The following is a 22458-nucleotide window of genomic DNA, read 5'->3' as shown; positions in this document are numbered from 1 at the left end:
TCAAATAAGACAGGTCTCGTGCCCTCAAGAAGTGTTCACGTGCCAGGAGTGAGGGCCTGGTAAATCAGCAGTTTGGCAAGTGCTAGGAGAGAAACAGGAAAGAATAAGATGGAAGCACAGAGGAGGAGCATTTACCTCTGACTGAAGGTCAGTAGAGTCAGCCCAGAGAAGGTGACACTTCAGCCAAATTTTGAAAAATATACTAAAGGGCATTCCAAGTGCAGGGGTCAGGATGTGTGGAGGCACAGAGGTGTCACATGGTCTTTAATTATGGCCAGTGTGGAGTGGCTTGCGGGCTGACTGCAGGTTTTGACGTGGGATCTGACCTTTATCATGAAAGCACTGGAGGGTCACTGGATCTTAAGCAGGGGAATGACAGGAGCAGGCTTTCACTTTGGCAAGGAATTGTTTGGCAGCAGAATGGATGAGAGACTGGACATTGGTAGTAACAGGCAAAGGCATCAGATAGAAGATTGCTAACACGATCCAGGTGAGGAGAGATGAGGTCTCGCCAAGGTGGTAGTAGTGAACCTTGACCCCAGAGCATTGACTCAAGAGGCACAATCCTCGACAGTCAGCAGGAGCAGGGCGTAGTCCCAGGTCTCTGGCTCGAGGGGCTAGAGTTTGGTAACTAGAGTTTTCCGTGAATGCTGATAATATCAGAGTTGGATCACATTCGTGAAGAAAGGTGAAATTCTCAGTTTGGCGCGTATCGAGTTTAACATTACCGGTGGTACAGACCAGTCAAGTCATACAATTATGACTTAGATCTAGAATTCAGAGATATCTGGGCTGAAGAAATAGATTTAAATGTCGTAAGTGTATGAGTGGCATTGAGCTATGGGTTTGTTGAAGTTACTGTTGAGAATAGGTGGGCAGGAGTAACCCATCATTTTAAAGAGCCCGAAATGATGCCCAGAAAATCCAGAGAGAGACTCTGGGAGGAAGTACTGACATAGAAGCCAATGAAAGAGAGAACTTCCAGAAGAGAGCGAGGTTTTAAGAAGCAGCATCAAAGAGCAAAATAAAGAGAGGAAAGTAAGGATCCATTGACTCTGGCAACCCCTGCAGGTTTGATAACGTGTTAGGTGGAGGGGCCGAAGCCAAATTGAAGAAAGTTCAGGAGTAAACCGGAGGTAAAAACTGGAGGCAGCAGAGCCACTCTTTTAAGAAACTTGACTTTGAAGGAGAGGAGATTAAAAACAGCAGAAGGTACTGAGAAATACAGGTCAGTGGAGCACTCTGGGTTCTTTGTTTTGTTTTTTTAATTAGAGAGCTGTTCATGTGTTTTCTCCCTGAAGCAAAAATAAAAGCGAATGGGAGGAGAGGAAAGGGCACCAAAAACATGACTGATTTGGCCAAGTCCATGAGCAAGAGAAAGGGAGTGGATCAGAGCCCTGGACTAGCCTCGGACAGGGGCAGGGACACCTTTTTCCTTGAGACAGGGGAGCAATAAAACAGAGGTCCAGATGAAAACACATTTATAAAGAGGTGAGGCAGTTCTCTCTGATGTCCTTGTATTCTTTCTGAATGGTAGGAAGCAAGGTGATCTTTTGACAGCAAGGTGGGTGGGGAGTTTGGAAGAAGGATGAAAATAGGAAGGTTTAGAAAGATTATCAAGTGACGTAAAAGACCTTAGACCAAGAGCTTGTGGTGACGTGGGTATGCTCACTTGGGCGGTGTTTTCCTGTGTCAGTACTCAGCAGGAGGCCTCATCTCCCCCTCTGATAATACTGAGCCACGATGTAGAAGTACAGACACCAAGTGACAGATTGATCGAGAACTGAGGCTTTTCAGGGTACATGTTAGAGAAGGACGACACGAGGGCCGAAAGCCATAGAAGAATGATGTAAAATCCACTGTTCACCTGGGTGGTGCTGAGGACAGCTGGAGAGGCCAGGAGCTGGGACTCTCTGAGAGCCCGGTGTGGTTAGAGTCTTCAGGGACCCCCAGTTCATAGCCCTCTCTCTTCCTCCTCTGACTTTGAACCAAGTTATGAAAACAAAATGCAGAAACAAAGCAGATGGAAATTGACATACCGGCTTTATCAACGTCAGCAGGCATGAAGGACACAGTGTAGATACGTGGTCACAATCTGATTTCCTCATGGTCCAAATTGAATTTCTCCACTTAAAAGACCTCCATCAGGACAGAGGCTGCTAAGTAAGCCCACTGCATGAGGAATCAATGGATGTGTGATTCCGCAGGACTCTGATCACTTACAGAGAAGGAAGAGAAGAGGTTGGGTCTTTCTGGACTTGGGAGGAGTAAGAGATGGAGTGAGAGAAGTCAGAGTTAATTGTTACTGTTTTGTAATTCACCACTGGAAACTTGAGAACAGGGGAGTGGTTCACCCTGAGGGCACTGAGCACAAAAATATCAACTGGAAGAATAAGGGTAGTGATTAGATAATGGGATACCAGGGCTTTAGACTTCTAAGATGGAGTAGTTCTGGGTACTGATAAGGACAAGGATGTGGCCATGGAAGAGGGTTGCTATGTAGGTTGGAGGCAATGTCAAGGGCTGAGAGGTTAGGGTATTATTTTAGTAATCCTTGAGGACACTGATGAGACCCAAGATGGTACTGGACTCGGGATGCCAGGAAGACGACAGATCTGGAGTGTGAGAATGATGGCCTTTGAAGCGGGAACAAGAAGCCTTGGGCTGGATTTCGAGGCCAGACCAGTGTGGCCTCTGAGTGGAACGTGCTTCCCGAAGTAAAGGAAGTATGTGATGCAACTAGATTTCATCAGTCTCATGTGTGTGTCACCATCTCTAAATGAATGATAAATTTCTTATGGTGTGATTCTATGCTGGTTCATATTGAGAAGCTCCAAGAGTTTGTAATTGTGTTGCATGATAAACATTTTTTTCCCTTCATTGAAAGGAGTGGCCTCAGACTCATCAAGCCTCGATCTCGTACACGGGACCTACAGAGAGACCTCCCAGTGGAGCAGAAGAGACCCCGCCCCGGCCCTCCTTGTATAGGAGAATATTACGGAGGCTCGCGTCCTACTGGGCACAACCGCAGGGAGGTGAGGAGCCTGGGGACTGGAGGTTGGAAAGTCCTGGGCAGCTCAGGACTGCCTGAGGCAGACCCCACACCAGTGTCAGACCCTCCCAGAGTTGGGGAAGCCTGAACTCAGCCCTCGATGTGCACAGCGCAGGCCCAGACCAGCAGCAGCAAGGTCCCAAGAATGGGAACAACAGCCTGTGTCATTCCTGACTCCCAGCGACTCCCTCTTTCTCTTGCCAGCCTTTATGTTACTGTAGCTGCTTTTGTTGGGTTGTCTCAGGCCTAGAGATTCCCTTTTGAACCTGGCTCTTTATCCCATGTATAAAAAGTATGAGATAAAGAAAATTAAGCCTGGGAGTCCACAGATGGCCTTGGGAGGCCATCTGAGCCGCTGGCAGCTGGCCGCGGGTGGCAGTGCTAAAATGTTCGTGGGAGATAACTGACTTGTATCGGATGCATTCACACAGCCCTGCAAGAGGTGAACCCAGAGGTCTGGAAGGAAGTGCAGTTGTCCACCCTTGAACTGTCTATCACAACCCGGAACAGTCAGCTTGACCTGGCAGTAAGTGTTTTTTTTTTTTTTTAATTAGAAAAGCATTTCGGAAAAGTGACAAAGGCTACAAAGGCTGCACACTCTTCTAGTAACTTAGTGTTTTTATTTTTACCCTGTGGGGGGAGAGAGGGTCAGGAACAAGAGGATGTGGGATCCCTTTGAGGAATAACAGCATGAGAAGAAATAGCTGAGTGAAGTGCCTAAAAGCTTATGGGGCTCTGGTCAAGTATCTGTCACCAAGCTTTGTGCCTTGAGAGAACTGAGGGCAAAGGGCCTTTAGCAGTGGAGTTAGTCTACTCCTGTTTGTTATAGGAATCACAAGTTGCAGAACTTTTACTTGAGTAAACATCTATTATTTTTGTGACTGTATTAAATATATAGATTTAGATCTCCAGGGAAGAAAACTATATATATATATATACACACACACACAAATATCTGTATTTACATATTTTGAGTCCAATCTATTGACATGGATTGTCCAATATAATAGCCACTAGTCACAGGTAGCTGTTTAAATTAATTACAAAATAAAATTTAAAACTCATTTCTCCTGCTATGTGTCACGTGCCATATGTGGCTAGTAGCTACCATATTGAAAAGCACAAATATAAAATATTTCTACAGTGCAGAGAGTTCTCCTGGAGAGTGCTGATATGGACAACAACGCTAAAAAATATTCTGAAATAAATCAGAGGTTAGCAAACTGGTCTGCTACCTGTTTTACTACAGCCTGCAAGCCAGGAATTGATTTTAAGTTTTTAAATGGTTGGAATAAAGTCAAAAAAGGAATTATATTTTGTGATAGGTGAAAAGTTATATGAACTCAAGTTTCAACATCCATAAGTAAAGTTTTACTGGAACAGAGCTGTGTTCATCCATATCCGTGTTGTCTGTGGCCATTCTTGTGCTGCAGTGGCAGAGCTGAGTCATTGTGACAGAGACTGAATGGCCCAAAAGCCTAAAACATTTACTCTCTGACCATCCACAGTAAAGGTTTACTGACCCCTGGTCTAGAGGAAACCTTAGTAGTTTATGTTAATGAAGATGCCGGCAGGAAGGTTATTCTTAACCATGGACCAATACTATGTTTAGCTTTTAAGTAAATCAAAGTAGTATGTTCACAGTTGACCTGGTCAGTCTGAAAACTGGCACATGGAATTGAATGTATGGATGTAGTATGGTGAGTAAGGGAGAGAGGTGCAGTGGGAAGCTTGATTCCAGTATTAATATTCAGAGTGTAAAACTAATGCATGTCTGTTGTATAACATTTGGACCACATAGCTCTTTTCACTTTCTAAATTGATTCCAGTTGGATTAAAAGGTTAAATGTAAAAAAAACCAAAATTATGAAAGTACTAGAGTGAAATCTTAAGTGATTATCAATATAAACTTGGGAGGACAAGACTAAACTGCCACCTGAGACAAAAGTCATATTGACACATTTGTGTACTTCTAATAAAAAATAAACAAAAATTTTTGTGAAAATTGGGAAAAATATTAGGATATGATAGACCCAGAATTCATAGCTTTCCTTTATACTAAACTGTTATACTAATCAATAAGAGATGGACAAAGGATTCATATAAACAACAGGCAGAGGACAAAAATAGAAATTCACAGAGGAAGTAAACATAAAAAATCACTGGTATTTACTACATGAGAAGCACTGTGTAAAAGAGAATTGTACATAGTGTCAGCGCATGTACTCATCATAACTGCACTATCAGGTGGATATAATGTCTATCTTAATTTCACAAGTAAAGAAAAAAATGCTTAATGTCAAAGAAATACAAATTAAAATCATAAATATTGAATGGCCGTAAATTAAAAATCATGCTAGTTTCCAGTGTGGGCGGGGAAATGGGCTGTCAGGTATTACTGGAGGGAAGAGGGCTCGAAACACCCTTTCTCCACGGCATTGTGGCAGTATATATGAAGCAGCTGAAATACAAGCACACCACTGGCCCTGTTAGCATATTTCTAAAAATGTATCCATCAAAAATAATCAGATGATATATAAAGACAAGACAATCCCTTATTTCTTACATAATGGGATTCTGGAAATGTTGGTGGCAGTGAATGTATTAAGGCTAAAAAATACTCTGTTAAAAAGAAAGATAAGATTTCTAATTATGCATTTCCTTTATTCCCAGTCTCTGATGATATGTATTTCCAGTGTTTTGTTCGTGTTCTTTAACCTTGTTCTTTGCTCTGATGATTGAATACCAGTGAATGGATCGAGTTCAGCAAGCAGGTGATTGTGGCTCGAGATTAGCTGCATTCAGAATGCCGAAAGCTTTTTATCTTTGTGCCAATTATAAAAGTATATGATCCTGTGCTGCTTATCACTGGCAGCAGTGCATTCATTTTCTTTTATTCCAAAACCTTTTTGTCAAAATAAAAGCTAATGCAATAAAATATTCAAAGACAATAAAGCTGCCATGTAGTAGCTCAAAATGTTCATTTATCATTTAAAAAGAAAAAGTCCATTCAGAGTCTGAAAGAAGCTTTAGGGGTGTAGAATGTTTGAAAATTAGGATCTTTTGCAGAGCTATGTTCACTGTATTTATCATTGCAAAATACATGAAACAAAACTAATCAGGCAACTGATTAAATAAATTTTGATGCGTTTAGTTGCTCAGTCATGTCCAACTCTGTGCAACCCCATGGATTATAGCCCCCAGGCTCCTCTGTCCATGGAATTTGAATACTGGAGTGGGTTACTACTTGCTACTCCAATAGATTTTGGTACAAGTATTTAAATGTATTTAAAAGTTTCTCTACCAGCATGGAAAGATGTTCATTGTATATTTAAATGAAAAACCAGGTAATATGATTTGCATCAAATGATTCCATATATATGTTAAAAAGAAATACTCCCACTTCTAATTGAATTTTGTGAATGATAGAGTTCAGTTCAGTTCAGTTGCTCAGTCGTGTCTGACTCTTTGCGACCCCATGAACCGTAGCACGCCAGGCCTCCCTGTCCATCACCAACTCCTGGAGTCCACCCAAACCCATGTCCATCGAGTCGGTGATGCCATCCAACCATCTCATCCTCTGTCGTCTCCTTCTCCTCCTGCCCTCAATCACTCCCAGCATCAGAGTCTTTTCAAATGAGTCAGCTCTTCACATCAGGTGGCCAAAGTATTGGAGTTTCAGCTTCAACATCAGTCTTTCCAATGAACACCTAGGACTGATCTCCTTTAGGATGGAGTGGTTGGATCTCCTTGCAGTTCAAGGGACTCTCAAGAGTCTTCTCCAACGCCTCAGTTCAAAAGCATCAATTCTTCGGTGCTCAGCTTTCTTTATAGTCCAGTTCTCACATCCATACATGACCACTGGAAAAACCATAGCCTTGACTAGAGGGACCTTTCTTAGCAAAGTAATGTCTCTGCTTTTTAATATGCTGTCTACGTTGGTCATAACTTTCCTTCCAAGAAGTAAGCATCTTTTAATTTCATGGCTGCAGTCACCATCTGCAGTGATTTTGGAGCCCAGAAAAATGAAGTCAGCCACTGTTTCTACTGTTTCCCCATCTATTTGCATGAAGTGATGGGACCAGATGCCATGATCTTAGTTTTCTGAATGTTGAGCTTTAAGCCAACTTTTTCACTCTCCTCTTTCACTTTCATCAAGAGGCTTTTGAGTTCCTCTTCACTTTCTGCCATAAGGGTGGTGTCATCTGCATATCTGAGGTTATTGATATTTCTCCCGGCAATCTTGATTCCAGCTTGTGCTTCTTCCAGCCCAGCGTTTCTCATGATGTACTCTGCATAGAAGTTAAATAAACAGGGTGACAATATACAGCCTTGACATACTCCTTTTCCTATTTGGAACCAGTCTGTTGTTCCATCTCCAGTTCTCACTGTTGCTTCCTGACCTGCATACAGGTTTCTCAAGAGGCAGGTCAGGTGATCTGGTATTCCCATCTCTTTCAGAGTTTTCCACAGTTTATTGTGATCCACATAGTCAAAGGCTTTAGCATAGTCAATAAAGCAGAAATAGATGTTTTTCTGGAACTCTCTTGCTTTTTCGATGATCCAGTGGATGTTGGCAATTTGATCTCTGGTTCCTCTGCCTTTTCTAAATCCAGCATGAACATCAGGAAGTTCACGGTTCACATATTGCTGAAGCCTGGCTTGGAGAATTTTAAGCATTACTTTACTAGTGTGTGAGATGAGTTCAATTGTGTGGTAGTTTGAGCATTCTTTGGCATTGCCTTTCTTCTGGATTGGAATGAAAACTGACCTTTTCCAGTCCTGTGGCCACTGCTGAGTTTTCCAAATTTGCTGGCATTTTGAGTGCAGCACTTGCACAGTGTCATCTTTCAGTATTTGAAATAGCTCAACTGGAATTCCATCACCTCCACTAGCTTTGTTTGTAGTGATGCTTCCTAAGGTCCACTTGACTTCACATTCCAGGATGTCTGGCTCTAGGTGAGTGATCACACCATCGTGATTATCTGGGTCGTGAAGATCTTTTTTGTACAGTTCTTCTGTGTATTCTTGCCACCTCTTCTTAATATCTTCTGCTTCTGTTAGGTCCATACCATTTCTGTCCTTTATCGAGCCCATCTTTGCATGAAATGTTCCCTTGGTATCTCTAATTTTCTTGAAGAGATCTCTAGTCTTTCTCATTCTGTTGTTTTCCTCTATTTCTTTGCATTGGTCGCTGAGGAAGGCTTTCTTTTTTCTCCTTGCTATTCTGTGGAACTCTGCATTCAAATGGCTATATCTTTGCTTTTCTCCTTTGCTTTTCACTTCCTTTCTTTTCACAGGTATTTGTAAGGCCTCCTCAGACAGCTGTTTTGCTTTTTTGCATTTCTTTTTCTTGGGGATGGTCTTGATTCCTGTCTCCTGTACAATGTCACAAACCTCCGTCCATAGTTCATCAGGCACTCTGTCTGTCAGATCTAGTCCCTTAAATCTATTTCTCACTTCCACTGTATAGTCATACAGTGGTTTAGTCGTCTGGTGGTTTTCTCCACTTTCTTCAATTGAAGTCTGAATTTGGCAATAAGGAGTTCATGATCTGAGCCACAGTCAGCTCCCGGTCTTGTTTTTGCTGACTGTATAGAGCTTCTCCATCTTTGGCTGCAAAGAATATAATCAGTCTAATTTCAGTGTCGACCATCTGGTGATGTCCATGTGTAGAGTCTTCTCTTATGTTGTTGGAAGAGGGTATTTGCTATGACTAGTGCGTTCTCTGGAGAAGGCAGAGGCACCCCACTCCAGTACTCTTGCCTGGGAAATCCCATGGATGGAGGAGCCTGGTAGGCTGCAGTCCATGGGGTCGCTAAGAGTCGGGCACGACTGAGCGACTTCACCTTCACTTTTCACTTTCATGCATTGTAGAAGGAAATGGCAACCCACTCCTGTATTCTTGCCTGGAGAATCCCAGGGATGGGGGAGCCCGGTGGGCTGCCATCTATGGGGTCACACAGAGTCGGGCACAACTGAAGTGACTTAGCAGCAGTGTGTTCTCTTGGCAGAACTCTATTAGCCTTTGCCCTGCTTCATTCTGTACTCCAAGGCCAAATTTGCCTGTTACTCCAGGTGTTTCTTGACTTCCTACTTTTGCATTCCAGTCCCCTATAATGAAAAGGACATCTTTTTTGGGTGTTCGCTCTAGAAGATCTTATAGGTCTTCATAGAACTGTTCAACTTCAGCTTCTTCAGCGTTACTGGTTGGGGCATAGACTTGGATTACCGTGATATTGAATGGTTTGCCTTGGAAATGAACATCAGAGGTAAGGAGCAGCAGCTGCGCTTTGCTGGGGCAGCCATGAAGAGAGACCCCACGTCCAAGGTAAGAGAAACCCAAGTAAGACGGTAGACACTGAGAGAGGGAATCAGAAGGCAGACAGACTGAAACTACAATCACAGACACCTAGCCAATCTGATCACACGGACCACAGCCTTGTCTAACTCATGAAACTAAGCCATGCCATGTGGGGCCACCCAAGATGGCGGGTCACAGTGGAGAGGTCTGACAGAATGTAGCCCACTGGAGAAGGGAATGGCAAACCACTTCAGTATTCTTGCCTTGAGAACCCCATGAACAGTATGAAAAGGCAGAAAGATAAGACACTGAAAGATGTACTCCCCAGGTCGGTAGGTGCCCAATATGCTACTGGAGATAAGTGGAGAAATAACTCCAGAAAGAATGAAGGGATGGAGCCAAAGCAAAAACAACACCCAGTTGTGAATGACCTGGTAATGGAAGCAGGGTTCAATGCTGTAAAGAGCAATACTGCATAGGAACCTGGAATGTTAGGTCCATGAATCAAGGCAAATTGGAAGTGGTCAAACAGGAGATGACAAGAGTGAACATCAACATTCTAGGAATCAGTGAACAAAGATGGACTGGAATGGGTGAATTTAACTCAGATGACCATTATATCTACTCCTGTGGGCAGGAATCCCTTAGAAGAAATGGAGTAGCCATCATAGTCAACAAAAGAGTCCAAAATGCAGTACTTGGATGCAGTCTCAAAAACGACAGAATGATCTCTGTTCGTTTCCAAGGCAAACCATTCAATGTCACAGTAATGATAGAGGGTGAAGCTCTAATTTTATTTTCCTTCCATATAGAAAGCCAGTTGTCCAAGCATCATTTATTGAAATGTGCCCCACCCCTCCCCCCTCCCACTGATCTGCAGTAAACCTGTCATACATCAAGAATTTGTATACATGGAGGTGTTCCTAAGTCTGTTGCTTTATTTTTCTGTATTTGTACTAGTACTATGCTTGTCTTAATTATTAGTTTTAGAGTAAGTCCCTCTGTTTTTCTTCTTAAAGGGTTTCTTGGCTATTCTTGGCTCTTTGACTTCAATAAATCTCTTAGAATGTTTAAGTTCTACATAAATATCTGTTATAAAATCGATCAGGATTCCATTGAACCTGTAGATCAGTTCGAGGAGAAATGACATTTTTTACAACATTGACTCTTCTGTCATATAAACATGGCATATCTCTTCATTTATTTAGGCTTTTAATGTCTTTCAGTGAAGTTTTATGATTTTCTTTAACATTTTGTCTTGCTGAGTAGATTCCTGGTTATCTTAATTTTTGACATTGTTGTAAATAGTGTCTTTTAAAATGTCATTTTTTAACTGATTTAGTAGATGGTCATGTAATTGATTTTTTTATATTGATGCTGTACCAGCAACCTACAGTTCTTATCATGTTTATGGATTCCTTTAGATTTTCAATAGGTTCAGTCATGCCAACTGCAAATGGTGCAGTTGATATGATTTTTTTCCTTTCAAATACTTAACCTTATAACCTTTTGCCTTGTCACGTTGGCTAGGACCTCAGTACTGGGTTGAACAGAAGCAGTATTGGCAGGAGTCCTTGTCTCATTCCTAATTTAGAGAAAAAGGCTTTACTGCTTCATTCTTGAATTTGATGGTTTTTTTTTTTAAATAGATAGCCTTTATCAGATTAAGGAAGTTCCCTTCCATTCCTATCTTAGTTTGCCAAGAGTTTTTATCATGAGTGGTTATATAATTTTATCAAGTACCTTTTCAGCCACTACTGAGATAAGGCTTTCTCACTGAATCTGTTGTATTACAATACATTGATTTCTACACTTGCACGCTTTACAAAAGTCAAATCCTAGACTCGTATATATATCCACTTACCCCTTTTGATGTCTCATATACATTTCAGTCTTGGCATGTCCTGAGCTCCTCAGCTTCCCTCCCACCCCTTGAAAACCGCCTTATTCTCACTCTTCCTCCAGCGCAGCTGATTGTCACTCCATTCTTCTAGTTGTTCAGGCCAAACATCTTGGATACTCCTTGTCCACACCTGAAACCTCCGGGGAAATCCTACTGGCCGCGCCTTCTGTTAATGAATATTGCCAGCACGTCACAGTCTCCCCTGCCAACTGTTCGAAGCCAGGGTCGTATTTTAGCCCAATTATTACAATAGGTCCCTAAGTGGTCTCCCTTCCCCTTTCACTCTCCTCTAGACACAGTATCCAGAGATATCCTTAAAAAAACAAAAAGCACATCATATTTCTCTGCTTAAGACCTTCCAGTGGCTTTTTGCTGCGCTCAGCCTAATGGCCAGCTTCCTTGCAGGGCTGTCCAGTGTCTGTCCTCTCTGATTTCTCCTCCTCTTGTCTCCTTTTCCCACTCTGCTCTGGCCGTGCCAGCTCCACGCTGTTTCCCACGTCACACCTGCTCCCACCGAAGGCCCCTGCCCTGCCAGTATCCGTTGTGTGGACTGCACGTCCCTAGACCAGTGGTTCTCAAAGTGTGGGCCTTAGATCAGCAGCAGGAGCATCGCTTGGGACCTTTTAACAAAGAAGGTTCTTGGGACCAACCCCAGATTATTGAACTGTGAGCTCTGAGAATGGGGCCGAGTCTGAATTTAACAGCCACCCTGGTGACAGAAAGCTTGCCCTGGGTTTCCACAGTTGCTGCACCTTCCTCAGGTGTCTGCTTAGAGCTTACCTCGTCAATGAGGCATACCGGACTCCTCTTTAAAAATGCTACCAATATCACCTTTTATCTCACTTTTATAATGTACTCATAATATTTCTAATATACTCTATACCACTTATGCTAATGCACATACTCTCCAGCTTACTATTTTTATACTAGCATACTCTAGCATACTTCCAATATTTGTGATCACTTATTTATTATGGTTGTGTTTTGTTCATCCCTTCACTGCCTCCGGTAGAATGTATGTTCCTTGTAGGCAGAAATGTTCGTGTTTCTGGTTCATTGAGGGGACCCTAGCACTTAGAAAAGTTCATGGTACAAAGATGACAATAAGTCGTTTAGTAAGAGGTGACCTTAGAGCAGAGTTATCCCTCTGTGTTTTGTAATTCCTGGTTGAGATGTTAAAGTTGTGCTTTGGTTGAGCCCTTTAATCTTGGGCAAAGGCTGACAGCTTGCAGAGGCCTGGGGATGACCCTGGGGCTATGAATTTTGAACCTTTCCAAAAAGAACAAAATTCTATTTGAAGCAGACCCAGAAGGATTGGGATTGATTTATAGAGGGCCAGATTGTATTGCTCACTACCAACTGGTAGTAAATTTCAGGGGTGGCCAAAGAACCAAGTCTGTTTTTTTATAGCCACTTCCTTGTAGCTTAGTTCTTCCAGAACATTCTGTGGTTGGGAATGCAGTGTTTTAAAAACATTTGTTGTTGTTTAGTCACTGAGTCACATCCCACTCTTCTTGTGACCCCTTGGACTGTAGCCTGCCAGGTTCCTCTGTCCATGGGATTTCCCAGGCAAGAATACTGGAGAGGGTTGCCATTTGCTCCTTCAAGGGATCTTCCCAACCCAGGGATCACACCCACAACTCCTCCATTAAAAACACTTCCATTCCACGGCATAAATGGATTGCTGCTCTTCAACTCTGGCCACTCACTAAGTTTGCATGTAGAGAGTTAAAAAAAAAATCCAGATACTTCTCCACACCAAGAAGCCGATCAAGCTGGTATGGTGTGATGCTGACATACAGTGAGGGTGGAGGCTTGCTGGGAGAGAGGCTTGCCAGGGAGGGGACCCTCGAGACTGTAACAACTGTTATTATCAGCAAGCAACAGAACTTGACCAACCTCCAAACCTGAGTTTTTACCTAGCTTATGTATATAGTAAAAAAAAAAAAAAAAAAAAAAGGCAAGCAAGCAACGGAGATGAATTTTATGGTATGTAAATTATGCTTCAATAAAGGTCTTAATGAAAAAGGAAAGAAGGACTGAAAATATACTCAGGATTAAGTCATTCAAAGTCAAGTCCCTTCTGTAATACACAGCTCCAACCACGACCCTCCAAGGCTAAGAGGGCAACAGGGTCCATAGGCCAAAATTCAGAGCATTAACATTAGTTTTCCTAACTTTTCAGAGCAAAGAAGACTTTATGAACATCTGCATGGAACCCAACACCGTCAGCAAAGGAGACTTCATCACTATAGGGTAAGCGGACTGGGGTTTGTAGGCAGTGAGGCTTTAAGTGGTTTGTGTTTTCAGACTTTACCAATCCGAGCGCCCAGAAGGTCCAAGCAGAGATCTCACTGAAGACTTGCGTGGTTTGGGAACTGTAGCACCCTTTTGTTTTTGGGGTTGGCATGCGTAGTGCATGTCTCCTAGTTTGGCCTTCCCCTTGCATTTTGGGAAGATCAGAGTTTGGGAACTGTCTTAGTCTTTTGACTGAAATGACAGGAGTCAGTGTAACATGGTATCCTGGCCAGAATTTTGGCCTTAGGGTCTGAACTACTGGATACAAATCTTGACTTTGCCACTCACTGGCCTCATGATCCTTTACCTTCCCTGAATCCTGGAGTGGAATAACATAATTGCTTCTCTCTCTCAGGGTTGTTTTTGAGTCTCATATGAGGGACTGTGTGGGCAAAGTCTTTTATCAGCGTGAAGTACCATCAGTTACCATTCATGTCAGCTCACCTTGCCTCTTCCCAGGGCATTAATGAAAAGGTATTGAGTACCTTGGACATTTTCCAGACTTTTTTTTCCCTTTTCCACTACAAAATACCCTCCCAAGTCCTGTCTGATTTGTTAAGCCGTACCTCTGCCAGAGTTTTATTGGTTAAGGATGCTCTCAGCCTTCCACCAGACTTCAGAGCGACTGAGAAGGCTGTGTGTTACCATGCCAACTGGAATCTGCTCCATTTTTTCCTGAACTCTGTCTCAGAGCTCCCTCTTGTGCCCACGTAAGGGTTAGACATTGCTGCTTCAGCGGCCGGGTCTCCATGGCTACCTCAGTCTCTGTGCCAGCACTGGCAGCACAGTGTCTTTGCTCAGTTTGGGTGGTTCTCGCCTTGGGTACCAGTTCTTCAGATGCTGAATAGCTGCTTCTGCAGCCTTTGATTTACTTGCTGTAACTATAGTAAAAGGGAGGAAGGGAAAAGTCTCTTCTCCTAGGAAGGGTCCAGAAGCTACACAGTGTCCCACAAGCCTGTGGGACCAGCTATATTTGAATCTCCTTCATAATGCTGACACCCAAAACCAGAAGGAAACACTGATGATATTGCTTAAATTAGACGAAGTCATTATGGTGCACATGGTTGCTGTCATCATCTGCAGCAGCAGCAATAACATAGTTTCCTTTTGGTCTCTACGGGAAGTGAAATCAAGTCAGCTTCCTCTGAGTATCTGATTAGAACACTGTAAAGTTGCTTTAGAAAACCGATGATGTTTAATTGAAAGAATTACTATTGTTAGTTAATGATAAAGTGAAGTGGAAGTCACTCAGTCATGTCTGACTCTTTGCAACCCCATGGACTATACAGTCCATGGAATTACTATACAGTCCATGGAATTCTCCAGGCCAGAATACTGGAGTGGGTAGCCTTTCCCTTCTCCAGGGGACCTTCCCAACCTAGGGTTTGAACCCAGGTCTCCTTCATTGCACGTGGATTCTTTACCAGCTGAGCCACCAGGGAAGCCCAAGAATATTGGAGTGGGTAGCCTATTCCTTCTCCAGCAATTAGTGATAAAGATGGACTAATTTTCTTAGATTTAGCTTTTACCCATTTCCCACTGACTCTGACTAGCTGCAGGGTGTATATACATGAGGGTGAGTGTGTATAGAGAGGCTAATAGTTTTATTTCAAAGCCATGTAGTCAAGGTCAAGATGCAGTATTCTAAGTAGACTGTTTATATCAATACGGAGAATCATACAAAAGCTGCTAAGGTTGGTTGTTCATATAAATCCATCCAGTTTAAATTAGAATAAAAATTTTTCTCTTTCAAGTAATAGACTCACAAGAAGTACCAAATATCAAAAGTTTAGTACTTTTTTATAAAGTATTTCATTTCATTCCAGTTTTTAAACTTGGGATTTTTAAATAGCCCAAGAATTAGGTATACATGGAACTACTTAAAATCAGTTGAGAGAAAAATCAGTCTTCATGCCCAGTTCTCTGCAATAAATAAACCTTCTCAATCTAGAATGTATCTCAATACTAAGCAAGAAGCACTGGGGGAAGAATTATTCACAGAACCCCATGGTTCAAGACACCATGAGTCCATGTATTTGACTTTACCCAAAGACGTGCAGAACTCGCTTTGTCCTGGCAGTCGAATGCAGTTGCCAGCACTGGTTTCCAAGGTTGCTTTTTCCTGTACCGACAGAAGTAAAAAGGTGAGAGATCCCAAGCTGCATGTTGAGGGCACCGAGTGTCTCCAAGCCAGCCGCTGCACTCTGCTGCTTCCAGAGGTGAGCAGGGGTGAGCGGCCCCACGGCTTCGGGTCTTTTCCTCTTGGGTCTTCCTTTCTGTTTTTTCTCCCTCCTTCCTATTAACAGACCGTTCCTTAGGTACCTCATACCTGCTGTGTGCTGTGCCAGGCTCTGGGTTATATTAAGGGAGGCCTGAAAAGATGGCAGAAAAGCCCCTTCGGAGTCACAAGTTTAGAGTTTGGCTCCTGAAGACTTCCAGTGTTGTCAAGCCAAGGTTCTATAAAGTGATCCTTCAGTTTCCTGAGCTTTTATTTTTCTGAATGTAAATTATGCGAATGGTTACTATAACAACCCACGGAATTCTCCAGTGTGCAAATGATCATGGTGAATTCTAGCTTCATATTTTTAAAAAACGATCTGGAAGCGTTTTCAGGATGGCAGTAAATTTTTCTGTACTGGGAAATGCCAAGCTATGTGGAATAACCTATAAGTGGGGAAAAAAAGTTACTACAGATGGCCTCTGAAGACTTGCATGTTAAACTAAGGTGGTCAAAAAGGACTGTAGGTAAAACAGAAGGTGTCCCCACAGTGGCTGGTACCATAGTTTCAACACAGCAAATGTTGAATTAAACGCATGAGTTATGGAAGGGTTTTCTAGAATTTGTAATATTAATGGTGCTATACCTTAGGTGTAAAGGTAAGCAAGTCCTAAAGAACTTGATTATTATGAAAATAATCAAGTGGCTGTAACGGCTTTCCTAAGAGAACTGGCTGTGTTGCTCACTTTTCATTTGGGCAAGATTAGGGCCGAGAAGGACATACAAATCTTATATGAATTCCTTAAAGATATGACAGGACCCCGTCTTTCAATAAGCATTTAAAAACGATAACCTTGTTTCACAAATCCCAAAATACTCTGGGAGGAGGCAGAGGCCACTTAAACCTTTTTCATGGTGGTGAAGTAAGCTGAAAGTCGCTCAGTCGTGTCTGACTCTTTGCAACCCCATGGACTATACAGTCTATGGAATTACTATACAGTCCATGGAATCCTTTCGGCCAGAATACTGGAGTGGGTAGCCTTTCCCTTCTCCAGGGGATCTTCCCAACCCAGGGATTGAGTCCACGTCTCCAACATTGCAGGCGGATTCTTTACCAACCGAGCTATGAGGGAAGCCCCCCTATTTCCAGAACCAGCCCTGTGTCTGACACAGGTACTGAAATCTCTTTAAAGAACATTAGGCTAAATCCTCAGAGAGGATGCGGTTTTCCCTAACAACCTGCCCAGATGCTCAGAGTGATGACGAATCCCAGCCAGCTGTGGGCACAGCTGTTCTGAGAGTCCTCTTCCCCACCCCTCCACCACACAGGGCACAGGGGGCGCCTTCAGCATCGACAGTGAGGAGTACGAAGCGATGCCCGTGGAGGTGAAGCTGCTCCCCCGGAAACTGCAGTTCTTCTGTGACCCTCGCAAGAGGGAGCAGCTGCTGCAGAGCCCGGCCCAGTGAGCGGGCGGCACGTGGGCGCCCGAGACTGCACTTTAGGCCACCCCGGGACCAAAAGGGAACCAAGGCCTCCTCTGTCCCCCGCAGTTTAGTCAGAGGACCCCCAAGGGCCGGTTCACGGCAAGTAGCACCCCTCCCACCCCCTAACCCCCGTCCCCCTCTCAGTGCTTCCCAGCTTTGCAGCCAGCTTCCCAGCAGCTTATGCTCGACTCCGCTGTGTTGGCCCGGTCCCTCCTGAAGACCGCTTTTCCTAAGACTAGTTCCAGGAAATCCCCACCCGCAGTGGCCAGAGAAGGGCTCGACCTCGACAGCGCCCCCTGGTGGGGAGCAGGATCCTCCTTTGCGCTGGTCCTGCGGCCGCCTTGGGGCTCCCAGGGAAGCAAGCCACCTGCTTTCCCGCCACTCTGCCTGTTCGCAGGCCCTTCCACGGGTGCTGCGACTTGGTGAGCTCTGACTCCGCTTCTTTCACTTTACTCTGCCCAAGCGAAAAACAGGGGGAGGTGTGTCCCTCTTCAGCCATGGCTGAAATACTGTCAAATACTCTTCTCTCCCACCTCCCCGCCTCCACCCCGCAGTCCTGCTTCTGAAATGTTGGTTTGCCCGAGAACCACCTAGGGTGCATGTTGAAAACTGACTTAGTTGGGGCCCATCCCGAATCTAGTAACTCGGTTTGGAGGGCGGAGCCCAGGAATCTGCACTTTTTAAAAGGCGGGCCACCCTCCCCAGGGGGTTCTACTAGGAGAGGTACCCCGAACTGAATGCGGCGGTCTTGTAAAGCAGCGGTCCACACACACTGTACGTCCTAAAAGTATTTTGAAAAATCATGTAACCCTTCGCAGTTTTAAGTTGACAGCTAAAATTTTTCATGGGAAGTTAGTTGCCAAAGTACATACTTTCTAGTGTCATGTAAATATTGATATTTTAAACTAAAACTGTTACATCACTCTTTTAAACATTTTCAGTGTAATTGAGATACATAGCAATTTGACACTCATCATCCATTTACAAAAATAAACTAGTAAGTTGTTTAGTCATTGAAAAATGCCGCTTTTTCTTATGTGTGTATTTCCATACCACTTTTTGCAAAGAATGCTATCATAATGTAATGTTTTTGTGCTTGAATTTTTTTAATTGAACTGTCTTCTTGCCAACAAAAAATATAAATGGAAATAACATTTTTTAGTTCGTGTCAATTAACTCAAGAGAATAAATGTTATAAATTATTGAAATACAATTGATATTATAAATTTTTGAAAATTAAAAGTTAACATTTTATTAGAATGCTCTTTATCCTGAGTTGATTTATTGAAAAACACTTTTTTTGTTGTTGTTAACTCAAGTTTTTGTATTTTTATTTTATATAGTAGTAGTGTTGATTACAGTGTTGTTCCAGGTATACAGCAAAGTGATTCAGTTATGCAGATATGTGTATCTATTTTTTTCAATTCTTTTTCCATTAGGTTATTACAGAGTGTTGAGCAGAGTTCCCAACCAACATTAGGTCCTTGTTGGTTTTCTGTTTTAAATATAGCAGTCTGTACATGTTGAGCCCAAACTCCTAATCTATCTTCCCCACCCACCTTGCTGGTAACAGTAAGTACGTTCTTTGGGTCTGTGTTTTGTAAATTAGTTCATTTGTATTTTCTTAAGTTATTTCATATGATATTTGTCTTTGACTTATTTCACTTAGTATGATAATCTCCAGGTCCATCCATGCTGCTGCAAATGGTATTATTTTATTCTTTTTAACGGGTAATAATTCTCCTGTATGTACCACATCTTCTTTTACCTATTCATCTGTCCACAGACACTTAGGTTGCTTCCATGTCTTGGCTGTGGTAAATAGCACTGCAGTGAACACTTGGCTGCATGTATCCTTTCCAGCCACGTTTTTCTCCAGATATACGGCCAAGAAAGGGATTGTAGAATCATGTGATAACTCAAGTTTCTTAAGGAACCTCCATACTGTTCTCCACAGTGGCTATACCAGTTTACATTCCCACTGACGGTATAGGAGGGCTCCCTTTTCTCCACACACTCTTCAGCATTTATTATTTGTAGACTTTTTGATGATGGCCATTCTCAGTGGTGTGAGGTGATGTCTCATGACAGTTTTGATTTGCATTTCTATGGACATGGAACAACAGACTGGTTCCAAATAGGAAAAGGAGTTCATCAAGGCTGTATATTGTCACCCTGTTTATTTAACTTATATGCAGAGTACATCATGAAAAAAGCTGGACTGGAAGAAACACAAGCTGGAATCAAGATTGCCGGGAGAAATATCAATAACCTCAGATATGCAGATGACACCACCCTTATGGCAGAAAGTGAAGAGGAACTCAAAAGCCTCTTGATGAAAGTGAAAGTGGAGAGTGAAAAAGTTGGCTTAAAGCTCAGCATTCAGAAAACGAAGATCATGGCATCCAGTCCCACCACTTCATGGGAAATAGATGGGGAAACAGTGGAAACAGTGGCTGACTTTATTTTTCTGGGCTCCAAAATCACTACAGATGGTGACTGCAGCCATGAAATTAAAAGACACTTACTCCTTGGAAGGAAAGTTATGACCAACCTAGATAGCATTTTCAAAAGCAAAGACATTACTTTGCCAACAAAGGTTCGTCTAGTCAAGGCTATGGTTTTTCCTGTGGTCATGTATGGATGTGAGAGTTGGACTGTGAAGAAGGCTGAGCACCGAAGAATTGATGCCTTTGAACTGTGGTGTTGGAGAAGACTCTTGGGAGTCCCTTGGACTGCAAGGAGATCCAACCAGTCCATTCTGAAGGAGATCAGCTCTGGGATTTCTTTGGAGGGAATGATGCTAAAGCTGAAACTCCAGTACTTTGGCCACCTCATGTGAAGAGTTGACTCATTGGAAAAGACTCTGATGCTGGGAGGGATTGGGGGCAGGAGGAGAAGGGGATGACAGAGGATGAGATGGCTGGATGGCATCACTGACTTGATGGACATGAGTCTGGGTGAACTCCAGGAGTTGGTGATGGACAGGGAGGCCTGGCGTGCTGCGATTCATGGGGTCGCAAAGAGTCGGACACGACTGAGCGACTGATCTGATCTGATAGTGATGTTAAGCATCTTTTTAGGTGTTTCTTGGTCATCTGCATGTCGTCTTTTAGGTCTTCTGCCCATTTTTTTGTGGAGAAGGAAATGGCAATCCACTCCAGTGTTCTTGCCTGGAGAATCCCATGGACAGAGGAGCCTGGTGGGCTACAGTCCACAGGGTCACAAAGAGTCAGTCGTGACTGAGCGATGGAGTCACATGAGCTGTTTATAAATTTTGAAGATTAATCCCTTGTAGTTCAGCTCATTTGCAAATATTTTCTTCTATTTCCGTGGGTAGTCTTTGCACTTTGTTTATGGCTTCCCTTCCTCTTCTGTTCTCTTGTGATTTGATGACTAACTTTAGTATTGTGTTTGGTATCTATTGTAGGTTTTTCTTTTGCCGTTACCATGAGGTTTTGATACAGCAGTCTATATACAAATATGATTGTTTTAAGTTGGTAGTCTTAATTTCTAATGCATTTCCAATATCCTGTATTTGTGCTTTCCTCATGATTTCTGGTTTTGATATATTTGGAATATTTGAATCATTTACAGATGATTTCCTACCTTTACTGTGTGTTTGCCTTGACTGGTAAGCTTTTCCATTTGTAATTTTCTTGTTTCTAGTTGTGGCCTTTTCTGCCTAGAGAAGTTCCTTTGGCGTTTGTTGCAAAGCTGGTTTGGTGGTGCTGAATTCTCTTAGCTTTTGCTTGTCTGTAAGGCTTTTGATTTCTCTATCAAATCTGAATAGAGTGTCTTGGTGGGTAGAGTATTCTGGTTGTAGGTTCCCTCTCATCACTGTATATATACTGTGCCATTCCCTTGGCCTGAAGAGTTTCTGCTGAGAAATCGGCTGCTAACCTTATGGGAATTCCCTTGTATGTTGTTACATTTCCCTTGTTGATTTTAATGTTTTTCTGTCTTTAATTTTTGTCAATTTGATTACTATGTGTCTTGGCATGTTCATTCTTGGGTTTATCCTGCCTGGGACTCTGTGCTTCCTGGACTTGAGTGACTGTTTCCTTTCCCATGTTAGGGAAGTTTTCGGTTATTGTCTCTTTAAATATTTTCTTAGGTCCTTTCTCTTCTCCTATGGGACCCCTATAAGGCGAATGTTGTTGCATTTAATGTTCCCAAGATCTCTTATATTGTCCTCATTTTTGCTCATTCTTTTCTTCATTATTCTGATCCATGGCAGTGATTTCCACCATTCTGTCTTCCAGCTCATTTATTCTTCTGCCTCATATATTCTGCCACTGATTCCTTCTAGTGTATTTTTCATCTCAGTTATTGTATTGTTCATCTTTGTTCTTTAAATCTTCAAGGTCTTTGTTAGATATTTCTTGTATCTTCCTGATCTGTGCCTCCATTCCTCTTCTGAGATCTTGGCTCATCTTTACTATCATTACTCTGAATTCTCTTTGAGGTAGATTGCCAGTCTCTACTTCACCTAATTGTTCTTCTGGGGTATCTCATTTTGTCCGACTTTCTGACAATTCTTCAGGCTGTAGGGTAGTAGTTCTTGCTTCTGCTCTCTGCCCCTGGCAGGTGCAGCTATCTAAGAGGCTTATGCAGGCTTCCTGGTGAGAGGAACTGGTACTTGCCCACAGGTGGGTGGAGCTAGGTCTTGTCCCTCTGGTGGGCAGGGCTGTGTCAGGGACTGTTTTTATTGGGCAGCTGTTTTCTCAGGATTTTAAGCAGGCTGTCTGTTGCTGAGTGGGGCTGTGCTCCTGCTCTGTTGGTTGGTTGGCTTGAGGTGTCCTAGCACTGGCTGTTGGGTGGGATCTTGGTGAGAAAAGGGGGGCATCCAAGAGGGCTCACACCAGTAAGTGTTCCCTAGAACTATCACAACCAGTGTCCTTGTCCCTGCAGTGAGCCACAGCTGCCCCCTGCCTCCACAGGAGACCCTCCAATCCTAGCAGGTAAGTCTGGCCTAATCTCTTAGGAGGTCACTGCTTTTTTTCCCTGAGTCCTCATGTATATGAGACTCTGTACCCTCCAAGAGTGGCATTCCTACAGTCAAACCCCACTGACCTTCAAAGCTGGATTCTCTCGAGCCACCTCCTCCTGTCGCCAGACCTCCAGGCTGGGGAGCCCTTTGTGGGGCTCAGAACACTCACTCTTGGGGGAGAACTTCTGTGGTATATTTTCCAGTT

At 43.1% G+C, this 22458-nt stretch overlaps 1 protein-coding gene across 1 annotated transcript in view; it reads left to right on the top strand.

Annotated features, from left to right (window-relative positions):
* AGK (acylglycerol kinase) overlaps positions 1 to 20098 on the top strand; it is a 102221-nt gene extending 82123 nt beyond the window's left edge. Inside the window, exons 12-16 of the mRNA XM_005901068.2 lie at positions 2888 to 3035; positions 3484 to 3578; positions 13445 to 13515; positions 15692 to 15776; positions 17105 to 20098. Coding sequence (XP_005901130.1) covers positions 2888 to 3035; positions 3484 to 3578; positions 13445 to 13515; positions 15692 to 15776; positions 17105 to 17242 — 537 coding nt within the window. The 3' untranslated portion in view covers positions 17243 to 20098. The remainder of the gene's footprint in view (positions 1 to 2887; positions 3036 to 3483; positions 3579 to 13444; positions 13516 to 15691; positions 15777 to 17104) is intronic.
* The last annotated feature ends 2360 nt before the right edge of the window (positions 20099 to 22458 follow it).

The sequence above is a fragment of the Bos mutus genome, chromosome 4 (genome assembly GCF_027580195.1).
Source record: "Bos mutus isolate GX-2022 chromosome 4, NWIPB_WYAK_1.1, whole genome shotgun sequence".
Taxonomy (NCBI): Eukaryota; Metazoa; Chordata; class Mammalia; order Artiodactyla; family Bovidae; genus Bos; species Bos mutus.
This window is presented reverse-complemented; position numbering and strand designations above follow the sequence as displayed.